Source organism: Mixophyes fleayi, chromosome 2 (assembly GCF_038048845.1).
Source record: "Mixophyes fleayi isolate aMixFle1 chromosome 2, aMixFle1.hap1, whole genome shotgun sequence".
Classification (NCBI taxonomy): Eukaryota; Metazoa; Chordata; class Amphibia; order Anura; family Limnodynastidae; genus Mixophyes; species Mixophyes fleayi.
In genome coordinates, this window is record NC_134403.1 from 136,830,977 (window position 1) to 136,853,650 (window position 22,674).

General features: G+C 43.0%; 1 protein-coding gene across 6 annotated transcripts in view; it reads left to right on the forward strand.

Annotated features, from left to right (window-relative positions):
- The window catches only part of ATP11A (ATPase phospholipid transporting 11A), a 149,828-nt gene that overhangs the window by 63,257 nt on the left and 63,897 nt on the right, over positions 1–22,674 (forward strand). For all 6 annotated transcript variants that reach the window (XM_075200023.1, XM_075200025.1, XM_075200027.1 and 3 more), the window contains exons 4-9: positions 9,317–9,397; positions 9,507–9,614; positions 10,630–10,758; positions 11,346–11,449; positions 11,626–11,676; positions 11,795–11,859. In XM_075200023.1, coding sequence (XP_075056124.1) covers positions 9,317–9,397; positions 9,507–9,614; positions 10,630–10,758; positions 11,346–11,449; positions 11,626–11,676; positions 11,795–11,859 — 538 coding nt within the window. The remainder of the gene's footprint in view (positions 1–9,316; positions 9,398–9,506; positions 9,615–10,629; positions 10,759–11,345; positions 11,450–11,625; positions 11,677–11,794; positions 11,860–22,674) is intronic.

Below are 22,674 nucleotides of genomic sequence, written 5' to 3' on the forward strand. Positions count from 1 at the left end.
GGCGCAAGGCTGAAGGGGGGCACAGTTTATAAATATTTTTGGTTAATTTGGCTAAGTTTGAGGGATAGGGGGCGACATTTTTCTTTCTAGCCCCAGGCGCTTAAAGTTTAATTTACTGCTCTGGAATTTAGTAGGTGCATTCACTGATTATTTATTTTGCTATTTTTACACATCTTGGAAGGTGATAAAAACAAGCCTCAGCCTTTCCAATCCATTCTATATTATGACGTCGATCATGTAAATGTTGAACACATGTATCACACCCGTCATCAAAATAAAACTGAATTGAGAAGTATTTTACAAGAAACATCGAAGAGTTGACTTAATGAAGGGGATTGTTGATGTTTTAATGGTTGCCACCGTGAGCATTTCTAAGCAGACCCACAAAAGATTTGTGCTCAACCTCTTATGTGGCAGTTCAAATATACAGAATGAAAGCCTGCTTGATATTATGCACAAGGCGGACTGTTAGTATTATTTGTACAAATAGAAATGTATTGAATCCATGCATGTTTTGCAGTTGGTATATTACCTTTATACATCAAGTCACATTAAGCCAATAGTCTGAAAGATGCACTTGGATGGTAACTTGTAGGTCAGTAATGGTTGAAATCCTCATCTCTTCAGCTTCCATGAGTCTCCTGTATTTTGATTTGGTTTACACACATTTATTTATAAGATGTATGGTGTACACTAGTGCTGTAGCAGCATGAATCACTTACAATTGGGCCAGGGGCTTAAGAGGTTTGCGTTGTCATTTCTCAGAATGTGAGCCTAAAGGTAATATAAATAAAAGAGCAGTAATGTACACCAATGTGATGAAATACAACATTTCAATATGGCTATACACTAATATTGTAACATACTGTATAAGTGATGAAAAGCAGAGCTAGTTTAAAATAGTCTAAATGCTGCATATCAAACATCTGATATTAAACTCCTGTGGGGATTATATGAAAGCGGAGAAACAATGAACCAGGTGCTTCTAGTCTAGTGTAACCGGTTATAGAATTTGGAGCCAAAGATATTGGTTTACATGGTCTACTCATCAGGATTAAAGTTGTGACAAATCTCCAAAAAACTTAAGAATTCCTAAGAGAGGTAACGTAATGCAGTTCTCACCAAATTTTAAAAGACCCATAGCATATTAATTTATTGTCAAGTGCTGTGATCACCAGCCGGATACTAGACAAGGTCCTTTTTATATCATATAATTTGTGTAGATGCTAATATATCAGGGCATACTTTATTTTGCAGGAAATTCTCCAAACATTTCAAATTAACAAAGGGAGATACTTTCAGTAAGGAAGGACACTTTCTCAGATTCGCATAACTTAGCTGACTCTCGGAAATGATTATAGAACACGTCTAGCTATAACTAGCCATATAGGCACCATCGCAGGATAGCCTTAAACGTAAACTAAAAAAAATAAAATATTGCTGGAATTAAATATTTCAACAGGAATGGAGGTATTGTCTGCCACAGAAAATAATATTTTCTGAGGAAGTGGTTGGAGGTAGATGTTATCTTACATATACTGTTTTTTGTTTTTTTATAAACTGTTTATTTAAAGAGGAAACAACAGGATAAACAGAACATCCAACATAATAAACACTACAACATGAATATCCAAAGTATTTAATCTCATATTTGTATGTTTCATAAACAATGGGTAACCGGGTTGGGAGAGAGGACAAAGAAAACAGAAGAGAGCAGCAGAGGGGAAAAGAAAAATGGAGGAAGGGGTGGGGTTGGGGGGGGCTGAGAAATAGACACTAAAAGTGCAGTGATAACTTCCACAGGGAATCAAACAAAGCTATGTAAAAAGGTAAGAGTCGTCTTCCACAAGTGCAATTAAACATCGACACATAACTCACCCAGCCTGGAGGTTCTGGAGGTGGTCCATGGTTTAAGTCCCTGCAACAGGGAGCTGGGCCAAGGCTGTCATACCTTGATACCATGGAGCCCATATCTGGTCAAATTTGTGAGATTTAATTTGTAGATAGTAGGTAATACTTTTCATACAGACATAATTCCGTACTGCATAGAAGGGGGATTGGGAGTCTTCCAGTGATTAGCTATCAGGGACTTAGGAGCAGTTGGTGTATGGTAGATCAACTTATTAGAGGAGGTACTCTCATCAGGGAAGGGGCGAATGAGAAGAAATGACCAAGGGGTCCTCAGTTAACTGTTGTTCAGAGACAGAGCTTATAAGCGAGAGGACCATGGTCCAGAAGGGGGCTATACATGAACAGGTCCACAAAATATAGAGCATTGTATCCTGCTGGCCACATTCCCACCAGAAGCTCGGAGAGGATATAGGGAACATTTTGTATAGCTTGTCAGGTGAATAGTACCATCTATAATACAGTTTATAAGCCGTTTCTTTAATTAATGTGGAGATCGAGCTCTTAGCAATTCCCTCCCTAACCTCCTCCCAGCAGGACTTGTGCGGGGAAGAGTCCCAAATCACTCTCCCATTCCCGTTCATGACGTCCCTGCGCGTCAAAGGTGGTCTCTATTAGCCAGGTATAACTAACTGATATCATCCCATTAGTGAGCAGGGAGTGTAAACATATGCACTCAAAAAGAGCGAGGGCCAGTAGGGTATCAGGGGGAGGCCAGGACATAGTGAAATGTCGAATCTAAAAAAAATTGAGTAAAAGTGAGCTGAAAGGTTCATATTTTTGGTAGAAGTCTAAGAGGGAGGCCCAAGTGCCATTGACAACCAAGTCCGAAACAACCCATATTCTGACCTGGATCCTTCACTTACAATGAGGAGAATTACATGGGGAAAACGCGGATTGTTCCACACTGGACTAAAGGGAAAACAAGAGTTTGTATCTAGCCTGGCAAGAGTCCCAAAGAGACAAGCAAAATTTGAAGAATGGGAGGGAGGAAAACGGGGGTGGTCTAATCCGTATTAGAGAGGCCCGAAATAGAGTCTAGGAAATTAGTTCCTGTGAAATGTCTTTCCAGATCCACCCACGCTATGGTTCAGTAAGGGACATATTTGACAACAGTTTGGCTCAAGTGAGCTGCCAGATAATAAAACTTATCCAGAAAGTCTCTGCCTCCCTGAGCCCTGGGTTTCTTAAGCATGTGCGCCTGCCAATGCAGGGTGAAACTGGTTTGTTGGATAGTTTTCAGGGTAGAGGGAACATGAAAGAGCATGGCCTCAGATTTGGAAAGGTTGATTTTATAGCCTGATAGCCATATTAATCTATAAGTCTGTATAGGGCGGGTAAAGAGTTTGTGAGGGAGAGGAGGATAATATCCGCAACAGGGGAGATCTTAAATTCTCAGGACCCCACCTCCACATTAGTTATCATAGCTGAATGCCGGATCATTTCCGCTAGGGGTTCTATTACTAAAGCGAAGACTAGAGGCAATGTGGAGTTGTACAATGCGGATATACCTGTCAGGACTTCAGCCATGAAGCCATACGCCTTCAATTCAAGAAACATAAAGTCACATGAAATCATATATATATATATATATATATATAGGGGATCTTCATACATACAAACAAAATACATGCAATGAAAGAGAGGGCCATAAGCATATTATAACTGTAGGAGTAGGACAGACGATTTTCATAGCCACTGGAGGTGTTTATGCTTACAAAGTTATGTCATGTACAGGAAAGTGTGAGTGGGGACTTAAAGCATAACACTACAGTAGTTTCCTCAATTGTACACATGCCCTTTTTCTGATAGTACTACAACAAATTGGTAACCTGGACTCTGTATCTAACAGTAACTTCTCCTCAAATACTGCAATATAATTTAAAAATGCATTGTTTAAATCCAAAATTATTTTAAGGACTAAATTGACTAAACAGGAAAACGGGCAGATGGATTGTTTTTTTTTTCTTCAATGTCAAGTACTGTGTTACTATTAATACTGTCCAGAGTCACCGCGAGACAGCCTGACCCTTTATTACAATCAGAGAGACTAATGTTAAGGAAGTGCTTAAGGGATGGAAGCTGACTCATGTCAATATGTAATGCAATGTTACATTAAGTCAATGATCTTGTTGTCTTGAGTCACTAAAGGTCAGTAAATGTATCAAAGCTATATAAACTATTGTTCATCTCTTGATTCGGCAATGGAATATCTAAGCACACTTATAAATTGTCCACAAGACCACATAATTAAGTTACCAGCACTCATAAAGCAGGTTATTTTGTTTAAATTACATTTTGCTGCTGTGTTTGAGGAACACCCTGTATAGGTAACCAATATATGGCAATGTATTTTAGAACAAAGGAGCATAGCTTTTAGATTAGAAGGAGGTTGCGAACTGTGACGAGGGTGGCTCATAGTTCTTAAAAAGTTCGTTAAGACCCTTAGGCAGTGGTACCCAAGCTTTTGCAGTTCGCGGCACCCTTAGAGTCTCCATAATTTTTTCAAGGCACCCCTCCAAAATAATTACCAAGCAGTCCCATTTTATAAGTAGCTGGGTCAAAAAACGTAATAAGTATTTAGGTCAGGCAGAAATACTTATTTAGTTGTGTGCAAAAATACACATATATCCAAGGGGAAACAATATTTTTATATATTTTTTTCAATTATATTTCTATCAAAGAATAATTTACAGCTAACTCACTTTGTGCCCCTGCATCATCTCCACACTCTCTGCCCTCCTGCATCATCTCCACACTCTCTGCCCCTCTGTATCCACACTCTCTGTGCCCCCTGCATCCACACACTGTGCCCCTCGCCGGATTGGTATTTTTTTTTGTTTCTTTTTTCCTCTTCCTGTCCATGGCACCCCTGTGACAGCACCGCGGCACCCCTGGGAGCCACGGCGCACAGTTTGGGAACCTAGGCCCTTAGGGATTCACAGCCAGAAAATTCTTACAAACGTTAATGAAAGCTATTTCAGTGGAATACAATTCAAAAAATTAAACTGAAAGGGTAGAAAGCCAACAATATAAAGACTGGGGCAGATGTAGTATTGAATTTGGTCCAAAAGAACAGCACAGGGACATTTTGTGAAATGACAACATCTCTTGATGTGTGCATTGTATAAACAAAGGTGAAACGTAAAGAGTTGCAGTAGGGGGATTTACTGGATTTAATCGCTTTTGAAATATACTTTAACTTTGCCACTGCACTAAACTAAACTAGGCTGAACTAAACTGAAATTTGTGATATAGCTTAAATATTCGAAGATATCACTCAATTTATTACGTTTTATCATCATTCGTTTTAATTTGATGGTTTCACATTCAAGAACAGACCATACTAAATATGCTTAAGTCTTTTTTTCTTCATCACATTTAGCGCAATTTACTCACTGACAAACCACTACCATCTCAATGTGGACAGTTACAGATGTTGAGGCGATTTATTCAAGCTGAGGAGTTTGGGGTCTACAAAATCTGTCGAATGGAGGAGCAGGGAGCCCTCTCCATCTGTAAAACAAACTCATGCCAATTATACCATTTAACCACAGGGCAAAAGGCTGCTGTGGAGTAGGGCACTTCTGTTGTATCCATTTCAAAACTAAACTGGATTTTGGTAACAATTTTTTGGATAGTGGGAGGGGAAGAATATTTCCAGAGTTGGGCTAATGCTGCTCAGGCAGTGTTTATGATACGTCCCTATATATACCCTATGATGTTTTAGGATCTGTTATGGGTATAAGTGAAGGAAGGCCACTAGTGGAGAGGGGGTTAATGATATCTTGGTAACTTTATAAGCTAAGGTAAAGACCTCTGTCCATAACAGCTGGATAACAGGACATGTCCAGAACGTCTCCCACTTCTTCACGGTTGCTCCAACAAAACCTGGATTGTGTAGGCCATATTTTGTGCAACGTCGTTGATGTAAGATATTGTCTATTCTATATAGTAACTTAAACAACATTTCCAGATGGTTAGTGCATTTGGACATTTTGTGTAGTTTGTTATATATAATCTTACCACTGTTCTGAGAAGAAGGACAAATGGAGGTCTAATACCCATTTAGACTGGGAGGATGTCTTGGGTAAGTCTGGCACTTGTCGCTTAGCCAAGGTCATACAATTAAAAGTCAAATGTGAAGTCCTGCCTTTCCAGATATATTTGAGCATGAGCGAATGGAGCGTGTCCAATTGTTACATTCTTTGTGTTGGAAAATGATCTGTTATAATATGAATAATTGATATTGGTACCTGTAAGTGGTGTCTATTTTATTCAACTAGAGGGCTCTTAGACTTTATGGCGTGGTCAAGTTGGTGCATTTTCTTGACTCCCAGGTTTTCTCTAAATTTACTTGTGCTTCCCCATGCTTTTAAAAAAACGATTCATACAGATTTGAGTCTAAACATAACTCCGTCATGAACTGAGGCCTGAAATAGGAACTATCACTGGCTGAGGTTGAATAGCATATGAATGAGTGCCCTATGCCTTAGTATTGTTGATTTTGTTTTGGTTATATTTACCTAAAAAACAATAAATAAATACTTTTAAAAAGTAATAAATAATAGCATGTCACATCATTCCCGCTGAAGCTTGTTTCATTTCCTGAAGGGAATGTTGTTTGAGAAAAAATGTAAAATGTCAGCGTATTTTATTTACTTTATTGTTTGGGGTGTGTTACAGAATGTACTAGATGTACCCAAATAGTACTATTACAGTGTCGAGAAATAGAGCAACACTAATACTACAATGCATATGAAAACTTTTATTGCTTGAAGGATTTTCTTTCCAAATTGGGCATCAGGCAAAGCTATCGCATTCAAAAGATAAAGGTATAAATCGTTGACCACCCTGCTGCTTTGCATAGATCACCCTTAAGGACTGAGCCCTTCATGACCAGTAGGTTGCTACTGACCCTTGTAAAATGAGCCTTCAGTATATTTGACACCTCACGTCCGTTCCTCTTATAAGCTTATGTAATGGTTTCCCAAATCTATCTTGCAAGAGCGTTTTTGGATGAAGCTTGCCCTTGTGATCCTACAGAACGGAATCAAAGCTGATCCAACTCATGTAATTATTTTGTTCTGGAGAGATAAAGAGAAAATGCACAAGGTCCAAAGTATTAAACCGTTTATCACCTTCATTGGTTGGTTGTGGGTAAAGTAACAGGGCTACCATCTCCTGATTAAATATGAAAAGTGGGAACTGTCTTTGGTAAAAAGGCAGGAGCATTCCTACTCACCTGGCAGACATGATTACTACTAAGAATAATACTGAGTGTGATTGATACAATTCTGCTTCTGGGAGTTCAGTCACTTTGTTCCAGCTTGTACCATTATCCCTGTTACCAGAGGTGTGTGCAGTGTAATCAGTTAGTTAATACACTTCACTTCTGTATTTACACTAGAGATGTTCACTTACCCCCGTGTTCTGGTTTTGGTTTTGGATCTGGATTAACTTCGTGCTTTGGTTTTGGCAAAACCGCCTTCGCGTGTTTTGGTTTTGGATCACTATTTTTTTTCTAAAATTCAGATTTTTTTTTTGCTAAAATCACATAATTTGGCTCTCTTTTTTGTTCCTACATTATTATTATTAACCTCAATAACATTAATTTCCAGTCATTTCCAGTCATTTCCAGTCAATTTTTATCAAGTAACAAGAACACTGCTACCCCTCCTGTTTTTGTATGAGCACTGGCACTGAGCAATGTCACTGGAGAGTGACAAGAACACTGCTACCCCTGTTTCTGTATGAGCAATGGCACTAAGCCATGTCACTGGAGACTGGAGAGTGACAAGAACACTGCTACCCCTGTTTCTGTGTGAGCAATGGCACTGAGCCATGTCACTGGAGACTGGAGAGTGGCAAGAACAATGCTACCCCTGTTTCTGTGTGAGCAATGGCCCTGGATCTCCTGGGAAGGGAGGTTCTTATGGAATCCAAAACCTGCGAGACCCGACAACACAACAATGACGTTCAGCCTCGATTCAGAGCCAAGGAAGTCCTTGGCTTTGTACAATAACCATATACAAGAGTGACACATATATCAAGAAATATTTTACACACACACACACACACACACACACACACAATGAATGCTAGTTATCTAAAATATAAGGTGTTTAGAAGCATAGCTGTAACACATTGCATTTTCTTACATCTTTATTTTAGTGATTTCACTGTTTTTATAACATTAATGCAGTATAAAAGGAAATACAGTACCAGAGTTTTTAATGCATATCAATGAAACATTCTTATTTGTAATAGAGCTATGATCTTTGTGCACCCCATAAAAAGAATACTAACATTTAATAGAAGGTGACTAAAGCAATGCCCTCCTAACTAGTGGCCTACCTAGAACAGGTGTCCTTTGGCATTTTTTGGGATGAGTTCTGGATCCATATTTGCAGGCTTTATTGCGCTAAACAGCGATGGTCACTATAAAAGTTCCCCTTGTGCCTGGCAGCCGTTGCTACGTGTGCAGGTCTAAACTAGAAATTATGTCACGCCCATATTCCTCTGTCTAAATGACAGAACCCTCTTTTGACTCTGCATTTGCTACCTATGGTAGCTTCTAACAGCCAAGGGAAATTCCCTTATATTCCAAGATGGCACAACACAAGAACCCTCTAGATTGGTCTGGGGAAAACACTGAAGCGACAGAGAAAGACACTCGAAGGATGCAGATGTCACAGTATACCTGGGGTTTTTTTCCTGTCTCTTATCAGCGGACTTAAGGAGTTTACCCATTCGTCAGGGTTGCCATGGAGCCTGAAAATGCCCATAAGTGCCATCTGGCATAAATTCAACCCTTTGCCCCTTGCCTGGTAGCTGCTGGCAGAATCCGTTTTTGTCATCTGGGAGAAATTGAAATTGTTGGTGCATCCCAAGCATTGTGAATAGCACTTATTCAGAGTTGAGGGAACAAAGTATTGTTTAATTGAGAAGGCAGGAATACAGTGCTTGTTATAGAGAGCATTTTCCAGAAGAACCATTTTCTAGTTATTATGTTGCTCACAGCATATACAGGTTGATATGGGAAAAGCAATTTATTAGGTTGAGTAATATTAATTTGTTTCTACAGATGCCGACTAACCTATGACACTACAGTATAGATATGATACTGCTTTTATTACCCCACTTAATTCCTATACTGAATATGAGTAAACCGCCATTTAAATGACATGCATTTCCCCTACCTTAGGCAAATTAATAGGATATTAGGTAGACATTTATGATACAAACCTTACAAGTAGTCTGGTTTTTTTTTTCCATGGAAATCATTGGTGGTTTTTTTGTTTTTTTTTTGTAATTTGAATACCTGCACTAGAATCTGAGCAATAAATAAATATTGTCATGCATCTCTCTGTATTGTGTATTTAGTGCATTTTGTTGTGTCTTCCAGCTTATCATTGATACACCAACCAGTCCAATAACCAGTGGTCTGCCACTCTTCTTTGTCATCACTGTGACAGCAATTAAACAGGTAACAGATAAACGCTGCTCCTTACATCCGGAGCTCTTGAAGTCAATAGGCTTATAGGACCGTGTCAGCTATTATCTTGTAACTTGCATTATCCACCCTCATTACATAGGGCTATGAAGACTGGCTAAGGCACAAAGCTGACAATGCAATGAACCAATATTCTGTCCATGTCATTCAGCACGGCAAACTGGTCCGAAAGCAAAGTCGGAAGCTGAGAGTGAGTAATTTTACTGTATTATACACATACTTGAGACTCTCGATTTCCAGGTACTTCCTGGGTGAGCAGGCCGCCCACCCATTTCCTGCCCACTTCCTAGCGAAGTGGATGGAACAGGGACCACAATGACGCAATTCGCATCTAAGTCTGGACGGGAGAGTAAGGTGGCAAGTATGGTTATACAGTGTAGATGTATCATAGTATTATGTTCTTGTGTGTGACACTAGCCAAAATGTACCAATTTGTTGGTGTTATAATTCAGACTTTTAAGACATCATTGTCATTATATATATATATATATATATATATATATATATATATAGCACTGTCTTCTGTACTATTGTGATCACTAGTGCTATTACTTTTGTGGAAACAAGTTGCAGCTTGTGACTTGTACTATCACTTACACACTCTCCCCCCGCTGTCATTTAAAAGTGGTTAACAAAACTAATTTGCTGGTTCTGTATTACAGAACCTGCAGAACCCTGACTGTCTGCTCTTGCTAGGGGAACAGGGCATCTTAAGAAAATGTTTTCCAAGGTGGTAGTGGAGCTTTAAATGTTAGTTTAGTTTTTTTTAACATCCACACATTTGGTCTTGGCCTCTGATATTGTTGCTTGGAATGCATGGGTCAGGTAAAATGCACTAATTATGTTCTAACAAATAATGCATAAATGCATTCCTCATACATCCCTAACTGTCAAGGTTTAGGCAGTCCCAATATGAGGGCTCTGTCCCACAGTCCCGATCAGGGCATATTTGTCCCGCAGGTTGCAAAGCTGGGAGATATCTCCTGTCCACAGCTGCTTTGCATTGCAGAGTAGCTGTGAAGGGTTCCACGCACACCTTCCACAAGGGCACATGGCAAATAATGGATATTTAAAAGGGAGGCGTTAAAAAGTCATAGAGACCCCCTCATTGTGTTGTGGGGCACGCCTAGCTGTAAGGATGAAGCACGCCTACTGTGCGATATTCTTCAAAATTTCCATTAATAATTCATCACTTTCCTCTCTAGGTTGGAGACATTGTACTGGTGAAAGAAGATGAGGTTTTTCCATGTGATATGATATTGCTTTCTTCGAGTAGGGAGGATGGGACGTGTTTTGTTACAACAGCTAGTTTGGATGGAGAATCCAGTCATAAAGTAAGTACATTTTGCCCATTCCCACCTGTTGATGGTTTTCGTGGCCTACACAATATTGATCTACCAGAATACCAAGTTTCAATGTGTGACATAGCATATCCAGCCAGGGATAATACTGGGCCTCGCTGCAGAGTTTCTAAAGGGGTTCCCCCAAGTTTCTCTTCTAAAATGACCCGTTCCATCCTAAACAATACAGAACACTGTAATTTACTATTAAATATTTAGCTGCACAAATAAGGTCGTTTCACCTACGCTCAATGTTACTGAGCAACGATCAGGGAGTAGTCAATAATGGTCCTTGATTAGTAGTTAAAAAAACCGATATGCTTTAGTCCTATGCAATTAAAATCAATAATCAGTATTTATTTGCAAAAGAATAGGGCAAAAATAATTTGACAAGTACAACAAAAATAGGGGTACCAAATATGGAGTGTTGTTCAAATTGTATTTGTGTGCACTGCTAGACTAATTGGGGCATGTTGTATTTCAATTGCAATGGCGTATGAATTATCAGTGGTAAAAAACAAAATAAGCCATTAATAAAATAAAAATATTAATAAAATATATATTTCCCTTTCCCAAACTAGACATATTTTTCTATTCGAGATACAAAAGCATTTCACCATGAACAGGAAATGGATACACTGCACGCTACCATTGAATGTGAACAACCACAGCCAGATCTTTACAAGTAAGAATGGATGGTATAGTCAAAAATCAAAACTACTGACTGTACGCTAGATCATTATTTCAATCCAATTGAAAAACTAATTTTATTTATAACTTATGATGATGATGATAACTTATATAGAAAATTATTATTATTTGCCTGGCTTACCTATTTCAGCTAATGCTTTTACATTGCAGATTTGTTGGTCGGATCAATATTTATAATGAAACAGATGACCCTATTGCAAGGTTTGTTAGATATTTTTTTAGTAAAATTTTATGTTATAATTATGCACAAGTTATTATCTACATACTTTTATTTTACTGCAGTCCAGTAGATGTTGATTTTTATTCCTTTATTCATTAGGCCTCTGGGGTCAGAGAATTTGCTGCTTCGTGGTGCTACGTTAAAAAACACTGAAAAAATATTTGGTAAGTAATAGTGACTTCACAGTATATTGTTTTCTAGGTATACACATGCATTCCATCATATGTTTAAGCTGTCAGTACTTATCCTTCTTAATGTAATTCTGTATATATCTAGAAATGTGAGGTATTGGTTCATATTTTGATCAACACATTTAAGCTTCCAGCCCACACCAACTGCCCCCATCTTTGGGAGTACACACAGCTATACATTATGTATCGCTAAAAGTTTATACACATTCACATCACAAATTAGTAGGCTAAAAAGTGACAATAAAGTTGGTTTCTGCAGCAGCTAAGACAATGTATGGCATTACTTGTAAGCAAAAATTAAAAATATAATCCGGAGCTCAAACATGCCTGTATTTCTCCTTCATCCGTTCTGGGGGACACTGCTTACCATGGGTTGTGGAGGGGAGCTTGGGAGTTGGCACCTAACTAGTTAATTTAGTACTGCTGGCAAACCCCTCCCCTCTACAAACCCCCTGCCTCTTCCTGTCCAGTTTTTTTTTTTAGGTGTCCTGGAGTTTGGGCAGCCTTATTTTTTACTGCATAGTTTAATGTTTAAAAATTTATTTTTTTCCTTTACTTTTTACTTTTTTAGGTGGCAGCGCTGGAGTGTGTTCTAATATAGAGAACACACTCACAGCTTGGCAGCGCAGGCATTCCCCTGTCAGCTGAGAGCCAGCGGTTCTCACTGACAGGGGCTGAAGACAAGGTGCCTGATTGAAGGGAGTGACAAGCGGTCTCATGGACCGCTGCACTCCCATAGCCTCCCCGATAACCGGCGCTGCCATTACAGGCATAGAGCGCTGGTTATCGGGTAATGAAGATGGCAGCGGCCATCTTGGATTTCGGCAGAAGCGCCGAGGAGAAGGGGCTAAACCAAGATTCCCCCCTCAGTCATAGGAGGGGGGCGTCGGATACCTTCCGCTGCGGAGACCTCTGTCCTAGAGGTCTCCACCACTCTGCCACTATTATGATAGTTCTTTTGAAGAAAGAAGGAGAAGACATGGGAAAAAGAACTACAGGAAGGGGGAGCTAATACATAGAGTTCCCCCCTTCCTTCAGAGAGAGAGATGGTCCTTCCCAGGTCTTTTGGTACCAGCACAAGCCCGGGAAAAGGAACAGAGCTGAGGAGAAAGCACAGACTGCTGTCAGATCTGCTCCCCAGGGTGGCCTTTGGCTAAGTATCACCTTTATTTACACAAATATCTGATGTGGTTATACTGGCCTAGCAGGTTTACTATTATAGCCTCCTACTAGCCATTGATATTTATGGTGTTTACTATTTCAAGTACAACTTTTAGAATATATCAGTTGTTTACTTGGTATTGCTCTGTTTTCATTGCTTATTTTACTCTCTCTCTATATTAACTATCTATCTGTATATTCAGCTAGATTTTTTATTACTCTGTGTGCTTGGTGTGCCTTCCTTTATAAATATGACAGATAAGGGAAAGGGCCCTATGCCAAAATATTTCACATGTTCAAAATGTAATGTTAAATTACCTAGTGCTCAGAGGGACCCGTTGGCGCTCTGCACGACATGCGAAGCAGAGGCTTCCACTGCACAGATACCGCAGGTTTCAGTCCCACCGTCGGTGGAACCGGCCTGGGTTACCTCCCTTACGCAGTCGGTTAGCTCTTTAGCTCAAATGGTCCTTCAGTCTAACCAGTTGCTGACTACTGTGGCAAATTCTGTGGCTAGTAATGCAAGTTTACAGTCAGACCCCCCGGCTTCCTCAGGTTCTAGTGCTTTGAGTTTGCCGGGACCATCCTCATTACAGACTGACCCAGCCCTGGTTGCTACAGAACCGGCATGGTCTACAGCTTTTATCAGAGGGCTGAATAAGCTTAACCAGCTACTTGACCCCTCTAGTACCCCGCCTGCTAATAGAAAGAGGCCTAGATATGTTAATCCCCTATTGACCCTCTCAGATTCTGAGGAGGAGTCTGAAGAAGAAGGGGAAATTTATTCGGACACTGACCAAGGTCATTCCTCTGAGCAGGGAGAAGTGTCTAAGGGCCAATTTGTAAACGATTTGGTTTTAGCGGTAAGACAGGCGTTGGATCTCCCGGAACCGGAAGATGTAACCCCCAGAGACAGAAGTCTCTTTAAAAAGGCCAAGAGGAAGGCCAGCCGTTTTCCCCCCTCCGCGGAACTTAGAGATATCGCTGAAGGGGCATGGAAACATCCCGATAAAAGATTTTCTATCCCCAAGAGGTTCTCCTCCCTGTATCCCTTACAGGAAGAAGTAGTGGCTCGCTGGGAAAGTATTCCCAAGGTGGACATTCCCATTGCTCGCTTAGCAAAACATACTTTACTCCCAGCCCCGGGTTCAGCGTCCCTGCCGGACGCCAATGACCGCAAGGTTGAATCACAGCTCAAAGGGTCATCGCCAAGGTTCCAGATTGCCAGATAGGAACAGGGTTTTATTCCAACCTATTCCTAGTCCCGAAGCCGGACGGCTCCTTTTGCCCTATCTTAAATCTAAAGGGCCTCAATGTTCACTTAAGGGTGGACAAGTTTCGGATGGAATCTCTAAGGTCAGTGATTAACGGCCTAGAGAAAGATCAGTTCATAGCGTCCATAGATATAAGGGACGCTGTCACTCACCGGACTGTGAGTGCTTCTTCCCGTATATTTAGGAACCGTGGTCGTCCTCCATCCTGAGGGTCTGCGCATGCGCAGCCCTTTCAAACCCTTCAGTACCTGTTCCTTTAACTTAATTGGCAGATCAGGCAACACTCCCTATATTAAGCACCTGTGGTCAATACCATGTTGCCTGATCTTGGAGTCTCTTCTACCCCTGTGGTTTCCAAACCACTTCTACCCCTGTGGTTTCCAGACCACTTCTACTCCGGTGGTTTCCTAGCCACTTCAACCCTCCTGTGTATCATCGTGACTGTTAGCTGATTCCTATCCGCTGCCTCCGTGCACTACAGTCTTCAACCCACTTCAACCCTCCTGTGTATCATCGTGACTGTTAGCTGATTCCTATCCGCTGCCTCCGTGCACTACAGTCTTCAAGCCACTTCAACCCTCCTGTGTATCATCGTGACTGTTAGCTGATTCCTATCCGCTGCCTCCGTGCGCTTCAGTCTTCAGCTCATCTCATCTCTCCCGTGTTTCCTCGAGACTGCTACAACTGATTCCTATCCGCTACTCTCCGTGCTCAACAGTTCCAGCTCAGCTCTGCTCTCCCGTGTTTCATCGTTGCTGCACCTGCTGGTTGCCATCCGCTACCTCCGTGTATCTGCAGAGTCCTGCTGCTGCTACTTCTCAGTTCTACTCGTCCTACAACAGCTGACCCGCTCTCCATGCTTCTCCGTGTTCCCGCTGGTCTCTACTCGCCAGTCTGCATCGGATCATCGCTACTCTTCAGGGTCCTCCAGGAGTCCAGTCCTACATACTACTGCTTCCTGAGTATTTGTTCCCCTGCTGGTCTACCTACCTGTGCGCTGCACCTACTTGATTACCGCTTCACCCCTCCAGGGACTTCGCATCCTGCCGGCCTCCAGCCGTTCAGGTATCTCTGCACTCCTGTCTGACAGCCTGCTTCTGAACCACGGTATGCATACTTCTCATTGACTGTGCTGGTGTATTGCATATCTTGCTGGACTGAGTTTGTTCTCCTCTGGAGTTTACTATCCGCTGAGACTATTGCCATCATTGACTGTGTTATCTTGTGCCGGATTACCTCAAGTGACTTTCTATTATTGCAGTGCTGTTCAGTCATTAATATATTGTGCATGTTATTGTGGATCAAGTTTAAGGTGCCCGTGTATCCCCTGTATTGCAGTCTCTCCCCGTGCTCCTCCTCACATATATATTCAGTGGTACAACTTGCTAGTGGCAGACCACTGATCCCTGTTTCCTGTGTCACCTGTTCCAGTATCCTCTCACATAGCAGTGGTACAACTTGCTAACGCAGACCACTGACTCCCCGGATACCTCCACGTGGATTCCATTCCTTCACTCAGACAGCGGTACAACTTGCTATCCGCAGACCGCTGACTCTCATCACCTCCTCATTTCTGTTGGACATTCCTCCTCACTATAGCAGTGGTACAACTTGCTACCGCAGACCACTGACTACCTTCACGTGTCCTTTGTCCATACAGTTCCTCGTGTATTTCTACTTCCATATTACCAGTGCTGCTAGTCATAGACTTTCCTGAGCATCTCCATCATCTGCTATTTCCTGTTCCGTGATCACCCTGCTACCAGAGTACCATATTACCATCTATACTGCTCTGGTAAGCCTATCACCTGGTGATCCCTGGGTAAAGACTCCTAGTGCCCGTGACAGTAAGATCAGGCCATGACAGACCCAGATACGGAACCTACAGCCAAAGAGATCCTGCAGCATCTGGTCACCCGTGTGGAGCAACAGGAGATTCGCCAACGGCATTTACTGCGGTGCTACCAGGCGTTAGCCTCCCAAAGAACGTCCGTGCAAAATACCACAGCTAATGTTGAAGCTCCTGTGCTTTCCTCCGTTTCCCCAGTGCCATCCCAGGTGTCTACAGCTCCCACGCTTCACCTGCCTACTCCGTCAAAGTACGATGGAGACCCCAAAACTTGTAGGGGTTTCCTTAACCAATGCTCAGTTCATTTTGAGCTCCAACCTCAAAATTTTTCAACCCACCGTTCCAGAGTGGCCTATCTTATCTCATTGTTTTCTGGACAAGCTCTGGCTTGGGCCTCCCCTCTGTGGGAGAGAAACGATCCTGTATTACAAGATAGTGCCAAATTCATTTCTATGTTCCGAAGTGTGTTCGATGAACCAGGTCGTGTGACCTCCACTGCTTCCAGCATTCTTCGTTTACGTCAGGGTTCTCATACAGTAGGCCAGTACGTCATTCAATTTAGGATATTAGCCTCTGAACTTCAGTGGAACACTGAAGCATTAATTGCCGCCTTCTGGCAGGGGCTCTCCGATAAAATTAAAGATGCACTGACTACCCAAGAGCTTCCTTCGTCACTAGAAGATTTGATCTCTCTTTGCTATCGTGTAGACATGAGGTTTCGTGAAAGAGAATCTGAGAAAACAACTTCAGTTAAAGCACCTCTTCGCTCAACCCCTCAGTTTCGTCCAGCTTCACCTTCCGTGATTCCCATGGAGATAGGACGTTCCAAATTATCTTTAGAAGAGAGGAAACGAAGAGTAAAGAATAGACTTTGTATCTATTGTGCTGATTCCACACATGCTCAGTTCTTGCCCTAAGAAATCGGGAAATGCCAGGCCCTAACTAGTTCTGGAGAGGTGAAGTTAGGGTCCCTGGAGTCCTCTCCATCTTCTATGAAATTAAAAGTCTGCGCTTTTGATGTTACGATTTCCTTTGCTACCAAATCCTTTGAGTCTCAGGCACTGATTGATTCTGGAGCAGCAGGAAATTTCATTTCTAAATCCCTAGTGAATCAATGGTCCCTACCAGTGATTACTTTGAAAACACCGATTACTGTGACTGCTATAGATGGATCACGTCTCATCAATGGTCTCATCACTCAGAGTACGTCTCCAGTAACACTTCAGATTGGTGTGCTACACCATGAAGAGATCTCGTTTTTAATTCTTCCAGTTACGACAAGTCCGATTGTCTTAGGCCTTCCATGGCTTCAATGTCATTCTCCCCAGATTGACTGGCGCACTCCTCAAGTTACGTCTTGGGGAGCTGAATGTCATCACCGTTGTCTTTCTCAAGTCATTCCTCTTAAAGTACAGCAATCTTCCATCTCATCGTCCTCACCGGGACTCCCTCCTCAGTATGCTTCATTTGCCGATGTTTTTGATAAAGCTCAGTCTTGAACGTCTTCCTCCTCATCGTTCTTGGGATTGTCCGATCGATCTTCTACCTGGCAAGACTCCTCCTAGGGGTCGGGTCTATCCACTTTCGTTACCTGAAACTCAAGCCACTTCTGAGTACATCCAGGAGAATCTCCAGTGAGGGTTTATTCGACCTTCCACCTCTCCCGCTGGAGCCGGATTCTTCTTCGTAAAAAAGAAGGATGGATCACTACGCCCCTGCATAGACTTTCGTGGACTCAATGCCATTACTATTAAGAATCGGTATCCCATTCCGTTGATCACTGAGTTATTTGATCGCATCAAGGGAGCTCGGATCTTTACCAAATTGGATCTTCGTGGTGCCTATAATTTAATTAGAATCCGTCCCGGTGACGAATGGAAGACAGCGTTCAACACCAGAGATGGGCATTATGAATATCTAGTAATGCCTTTCGGGTTGTGCAATGCCCCCGCTGTTTTCCAAGGCTTCGTTAATGAGATCTTTCGGGACTTATTATATGTATGTGTCGTTGTCTACCTGGACGACATATTGATCTTCTCACAGGACCTGCCTTCTCATCACCAACACGTGGCAGAGGTCCTTTCCAGACTCCGGGAAAATTCATTATTCTGTAAACTAGAAAAATGTTCATTCGAGTTGCCCCAGATTCCATTTTTGGGGTATATTGTTTCCGGAGTTGGCCTGAAGATGGATCCAGACAAGGTGAATGCTGTATTACATTGGCCCCAGCCAACTACTCTTCGTGCTATTCAGCGTTTTTTAGGTTTCGCCAATTACTATAGACGCTTCATTCAAGACTTCTTGTCCATTGCATCTCCTATTGTGGCCCTGACTCGTAAAGGGGCCAATACTAAGCAATGGTCATCCGAGGCCCTCCAAGCCTTTCAAATTCTTAAAGAGTCCTTCTCCTCTGCTCCCATTCTTCGACAGCCTGATGTGACACTTCCCTTCTTCCTAGAAGTAGATGCCTCTAATGTGGGCTTAGGAGCCATTCTCTCCCAACGCTCGGAGCAACAAAAATTCCATCCTTGTGCCTTTTACTCTCGGGGTCTCCTGCCTGCAGAGAAAAATTACACGATCGGGGACAAGGAGTTGCTGGCTATCAAAGTTGCATTAGAGGAGTGGAGATACTTATTGGAAGGAGCTCGTCACCCGGTGACGATTTTCACAGATCATAAGAACCTGTCATATCTACAGTCTGCCCAATGCTTGAATCCTCGTCAAGCAAGATGGTCTCTTTTCTTTTCCCGTTTCGAATTAATCATAACCCTCAAACCAGGTGCCAAGAACAAGAAAGCTGACGCTCTATCTCGAGCTTTTGTGACGTCCTCTGACGTTGAAGAGGTTTCCAACCATTCTATATTAGACCCCAAATGTATCTCGCTGGCTGCTTCGTCCACCAAAGTGCTACCATTTGGGAAGACCTTCGTGCCCCCTACTCTGAGGAGGAAAATCCTTTCGTGGTTCCATTCTTCTCGTTTTTCTGGACATGCTGGTGAACGCAAGACCTTTGAGATTCTCTCTCGAAGTTACTGGTGGCCCTCGATGAGGAGAGACATCAAAGAGTTTGTTGCTTCCTGTGAATTGTGTTCTCAGTTCAAATCCTCCCGCAGAACTCCAGCGGGGTTGCTGCAACCACTACCCATTCCGGCCAAGCCCTGGACCCATATTAGTATGGACTTTGTTACTGATCTGCCATCTAGTAAAAATTGTAATACTATTTGGGTAGTGGTAGACAGATTTTCGAAGATGGCTCATTTTGTCCCTTTGTCTGGTTTGCCTTCCTCGTCTTCTCTGGCTGAACATTTCGTTAAAGAAATCTTTCGTATCCATGGATGTCCGTCTGAGATTGTGTCAGATAGAGGAGTACAGTTCGTTTCCAGATTCTGGCGGGCCCTTTGTAAAACCTTGGGCATACGATTAGCACTCTCATCTTCTTACCATCCGCAATCAAACGGACAAACTGAACGGGTCAATCAAGATCTCGAGACCTTTATAAGGATGTTCTCATCAGCCAATCAAAACAACTGGGTAGAATTGCTTCCTTGGGCTGAATTCGCCCATAACAACATGTACCATGAGTCATCGTCCAAAACTCCATTCTTTGTGGTTTACGGTCACCATCCGTCTTTTCCGGAATTTTCTGCCCTCCCTCCCACCCAAGTTCCTGCTGTAGAGGCTGTTTGTCAGACCTTCAAAAACATCTGGTCTCAGGTCAAAACCTGTTTAAAGAAGACATCTGACAAATATGTCTTTCGCAGATAAGAGGCGGGCTATTCCACCACTAAAAATTGGAGATCGTGTCTGGTTATCTACCAAAAATATTCGTTTGAAGGTCCCATCTATGAAATTCGCTCCTCGTTTTATTGGTCCATATAGGATCATTCAAGTAATAAATCCAGTTTGTGTCAAACTTCTACTTCCTAAGAATCTTCGTATTTCCAATGCCTTCCATGTGTCCTTGCTCAAACCTCTCATCATCAACCGTTTCTCGACTCCTCCTTCAGCACCTCAGCCAGTTCAAGTTCATCAGGAGGAAGATTTTGAGATTAGTCAGGTATTGGACGCAAAAATTTCGCGAGGAGTTCTCCGTTTCCTCGTTCATTGGAAGGGCTTTGGTCCTGAGGAGCGTTCATGGATCAAAGCTGAAGATCTCAACGCCCCAGCTCTTCTTAAGAAGTTTTATTCCAAAAATCCGGACAAGCCCGGTTCCAGGCGTTCTGTGCCCACCTTTAAAAGGGGGGGTACTGTCACTCACCGGACTGTGAGTGCTTCTTCCCGTATATTTAGGAACCGTGGTCGTCCTTCATCCTGAGGGTCTGCGCATGCGCAGCCCTTTCAAACCCTTCAGTACTTGTTCCTTTAACTTAATTGGCAGATCAGGCAACACTCCCTATATTAAGCACCTGTGGTCAATACCACGTTGCCTGATCTTGGAGTCTCATTCCCATGAGCCTCTGAAGGTGTTTCCTCGTGTATTCAGCGCTGCTGATTCCTGTGGTTTCCAAACCACTTCTACCTCTGTGGTTTCCAAACCACTTCTACCCCTGTGGTTTCCAAACCACTTCTACCCCTGTGGTTTCCAGACCACTTCTACTCCGGTGGTTTCCTAGCCACTTCAACCCTCCTGTGTATCATCGTGACTGTTAGCTGATTCCTATCCGCTGCCTCCGTGCACTACAGTCTTCAAGCCACTTCAACCCTCCTGTGTATCATCGTGACTGTTAGCTGATTCCTATCCGCTGCCTCCGTGCACTACAGTCTTCAAGCCGCTTCAACCCTCCTGTGTATCATCGTGACTGTTAGCTGATTCCTATCCGCTGCCTCCGTGCACTACAGTCTTCAAGCCACTTCAACTCTGCTATGTATCATCGTGACTGTTAGCTGATTCCTATCCGCTGCCTCTGTGCACTACAGTCTTCAATCTACTTCAACTCACCTGTGTGCCATCATGACTGTTAGCTGATTCCTATCCGCTGCCTCCGTGCGCTTGAGTCTTCAGCTCATCTCATCTCTCCCGTGTTTCCTCGAGACTGCTACAACTGATTCCTATCCGCTACTCTCCGTGCTCAACAGTTCCAGCTCAGCTCTGCTCTCCCGTGTTTCATCGTTGCTGCACCTGCTGGTTGCCATCCGCTACCTCCGTGTATCTGCAGAGTCCTGCTGCTGCTACTTCTCAGTTCTACTCGTCCTACAACAGCTGACCCGCTCTCCATGCTTCTCCGTGTTCCCGCTGGTCTCTACTCTCCAGTCTGCATCGGATCTGCGCTTCACTGTTTTCATCTCATCTAGATCATCGCTACTCTTCAGGGTCCTCCAGGAGTCCAGTCCTACATACTACTGCTTCCTGAGTATTTGTTCCCCTGCTGGTCTACCTACCTGTGCGCTGCACCTACTTGATTACCGCTTCACCCCTCCAGGGACTTCGCATCCTGCCGGCCTCCAGCCGTTCAGGTATCTCTGCACTCCTGTCTGACAGCCTGCTTCTGAACCACGGTATGCATACTTCTCATTGACTGTGCTGGTGTATTGCATATCTTGCTGGACTGAGTTTGTTCTCCTCTGGAGTTTACTATCCGCTGAGACTATTGCCATCATTGACTGTGTTATCTTGTGCCGGATTACCTCAAGTGACTTTCTATTATTGCAGTGCTGTTCAGTCATTAATATATTGTGCATGTTATTGTGGATCAAGTTTAAGGTGCCCGTGTATCCCCTGTATTGCAGTCTCTCCCCGTGCTCCTCCTCACATATATATTCAGTGGTACAACTTGCTAGTGGCAGACCACTGATCCCTGTTTCCTGTGTCACCTGTTCCAGTATCCTCTCACATAGCAGTGGTACAACTTGCTAACGCAGACCACTGACTCCCCGGATACCTCCACGTGGATTCCATTCCTTCACTCAGACAGCGGTACAACTTGCTATCCGCAGACCGCTGACTCTCATCACCTCCTCGTTTCTGTTGGACATTCCTCCTCACTATAGCAGTGGTACAACTTGCTACCGCAGACCACTGACTACCTTCACGTGTCCTTTGTCCATACAGTTCCTCGTGTATTTCTACTTCCATATTACCAGTGCTGCTAGTCATAGACTTTCCTGAGCATCTCCATCATCTGCTATTTCCTGTTCCGTGATCACCCTGCTACCAGAGTACCATATTACCATCTATACTGCTCTGGTAAGCCTATCACCTGGTGATCCCTGGGTAAAGACTCCTAGTGCCCGTGACAGACGCGTATCTCCATATTCCCATTTGGATCCACCATCAGTCCCTTCTCAGATTTTCGGTGGGATCAGTTCACTATCAGTTTCGGGCCCTCCCCTTTGGCCTATCAACAGCGCCAAGGGTCTTCACAAAGATTATGTCAGTGATGGCAGCATGTCTTCACCTGCAGGGTGTTCAGGTCGTTCCTTATTTGGACGACCTGCTAATCAAGGCTTCCTCAGAGAGTTGCCTAAGCTATCACCTATCCCTCACCCAAGCGGTTCTCGAGGGCC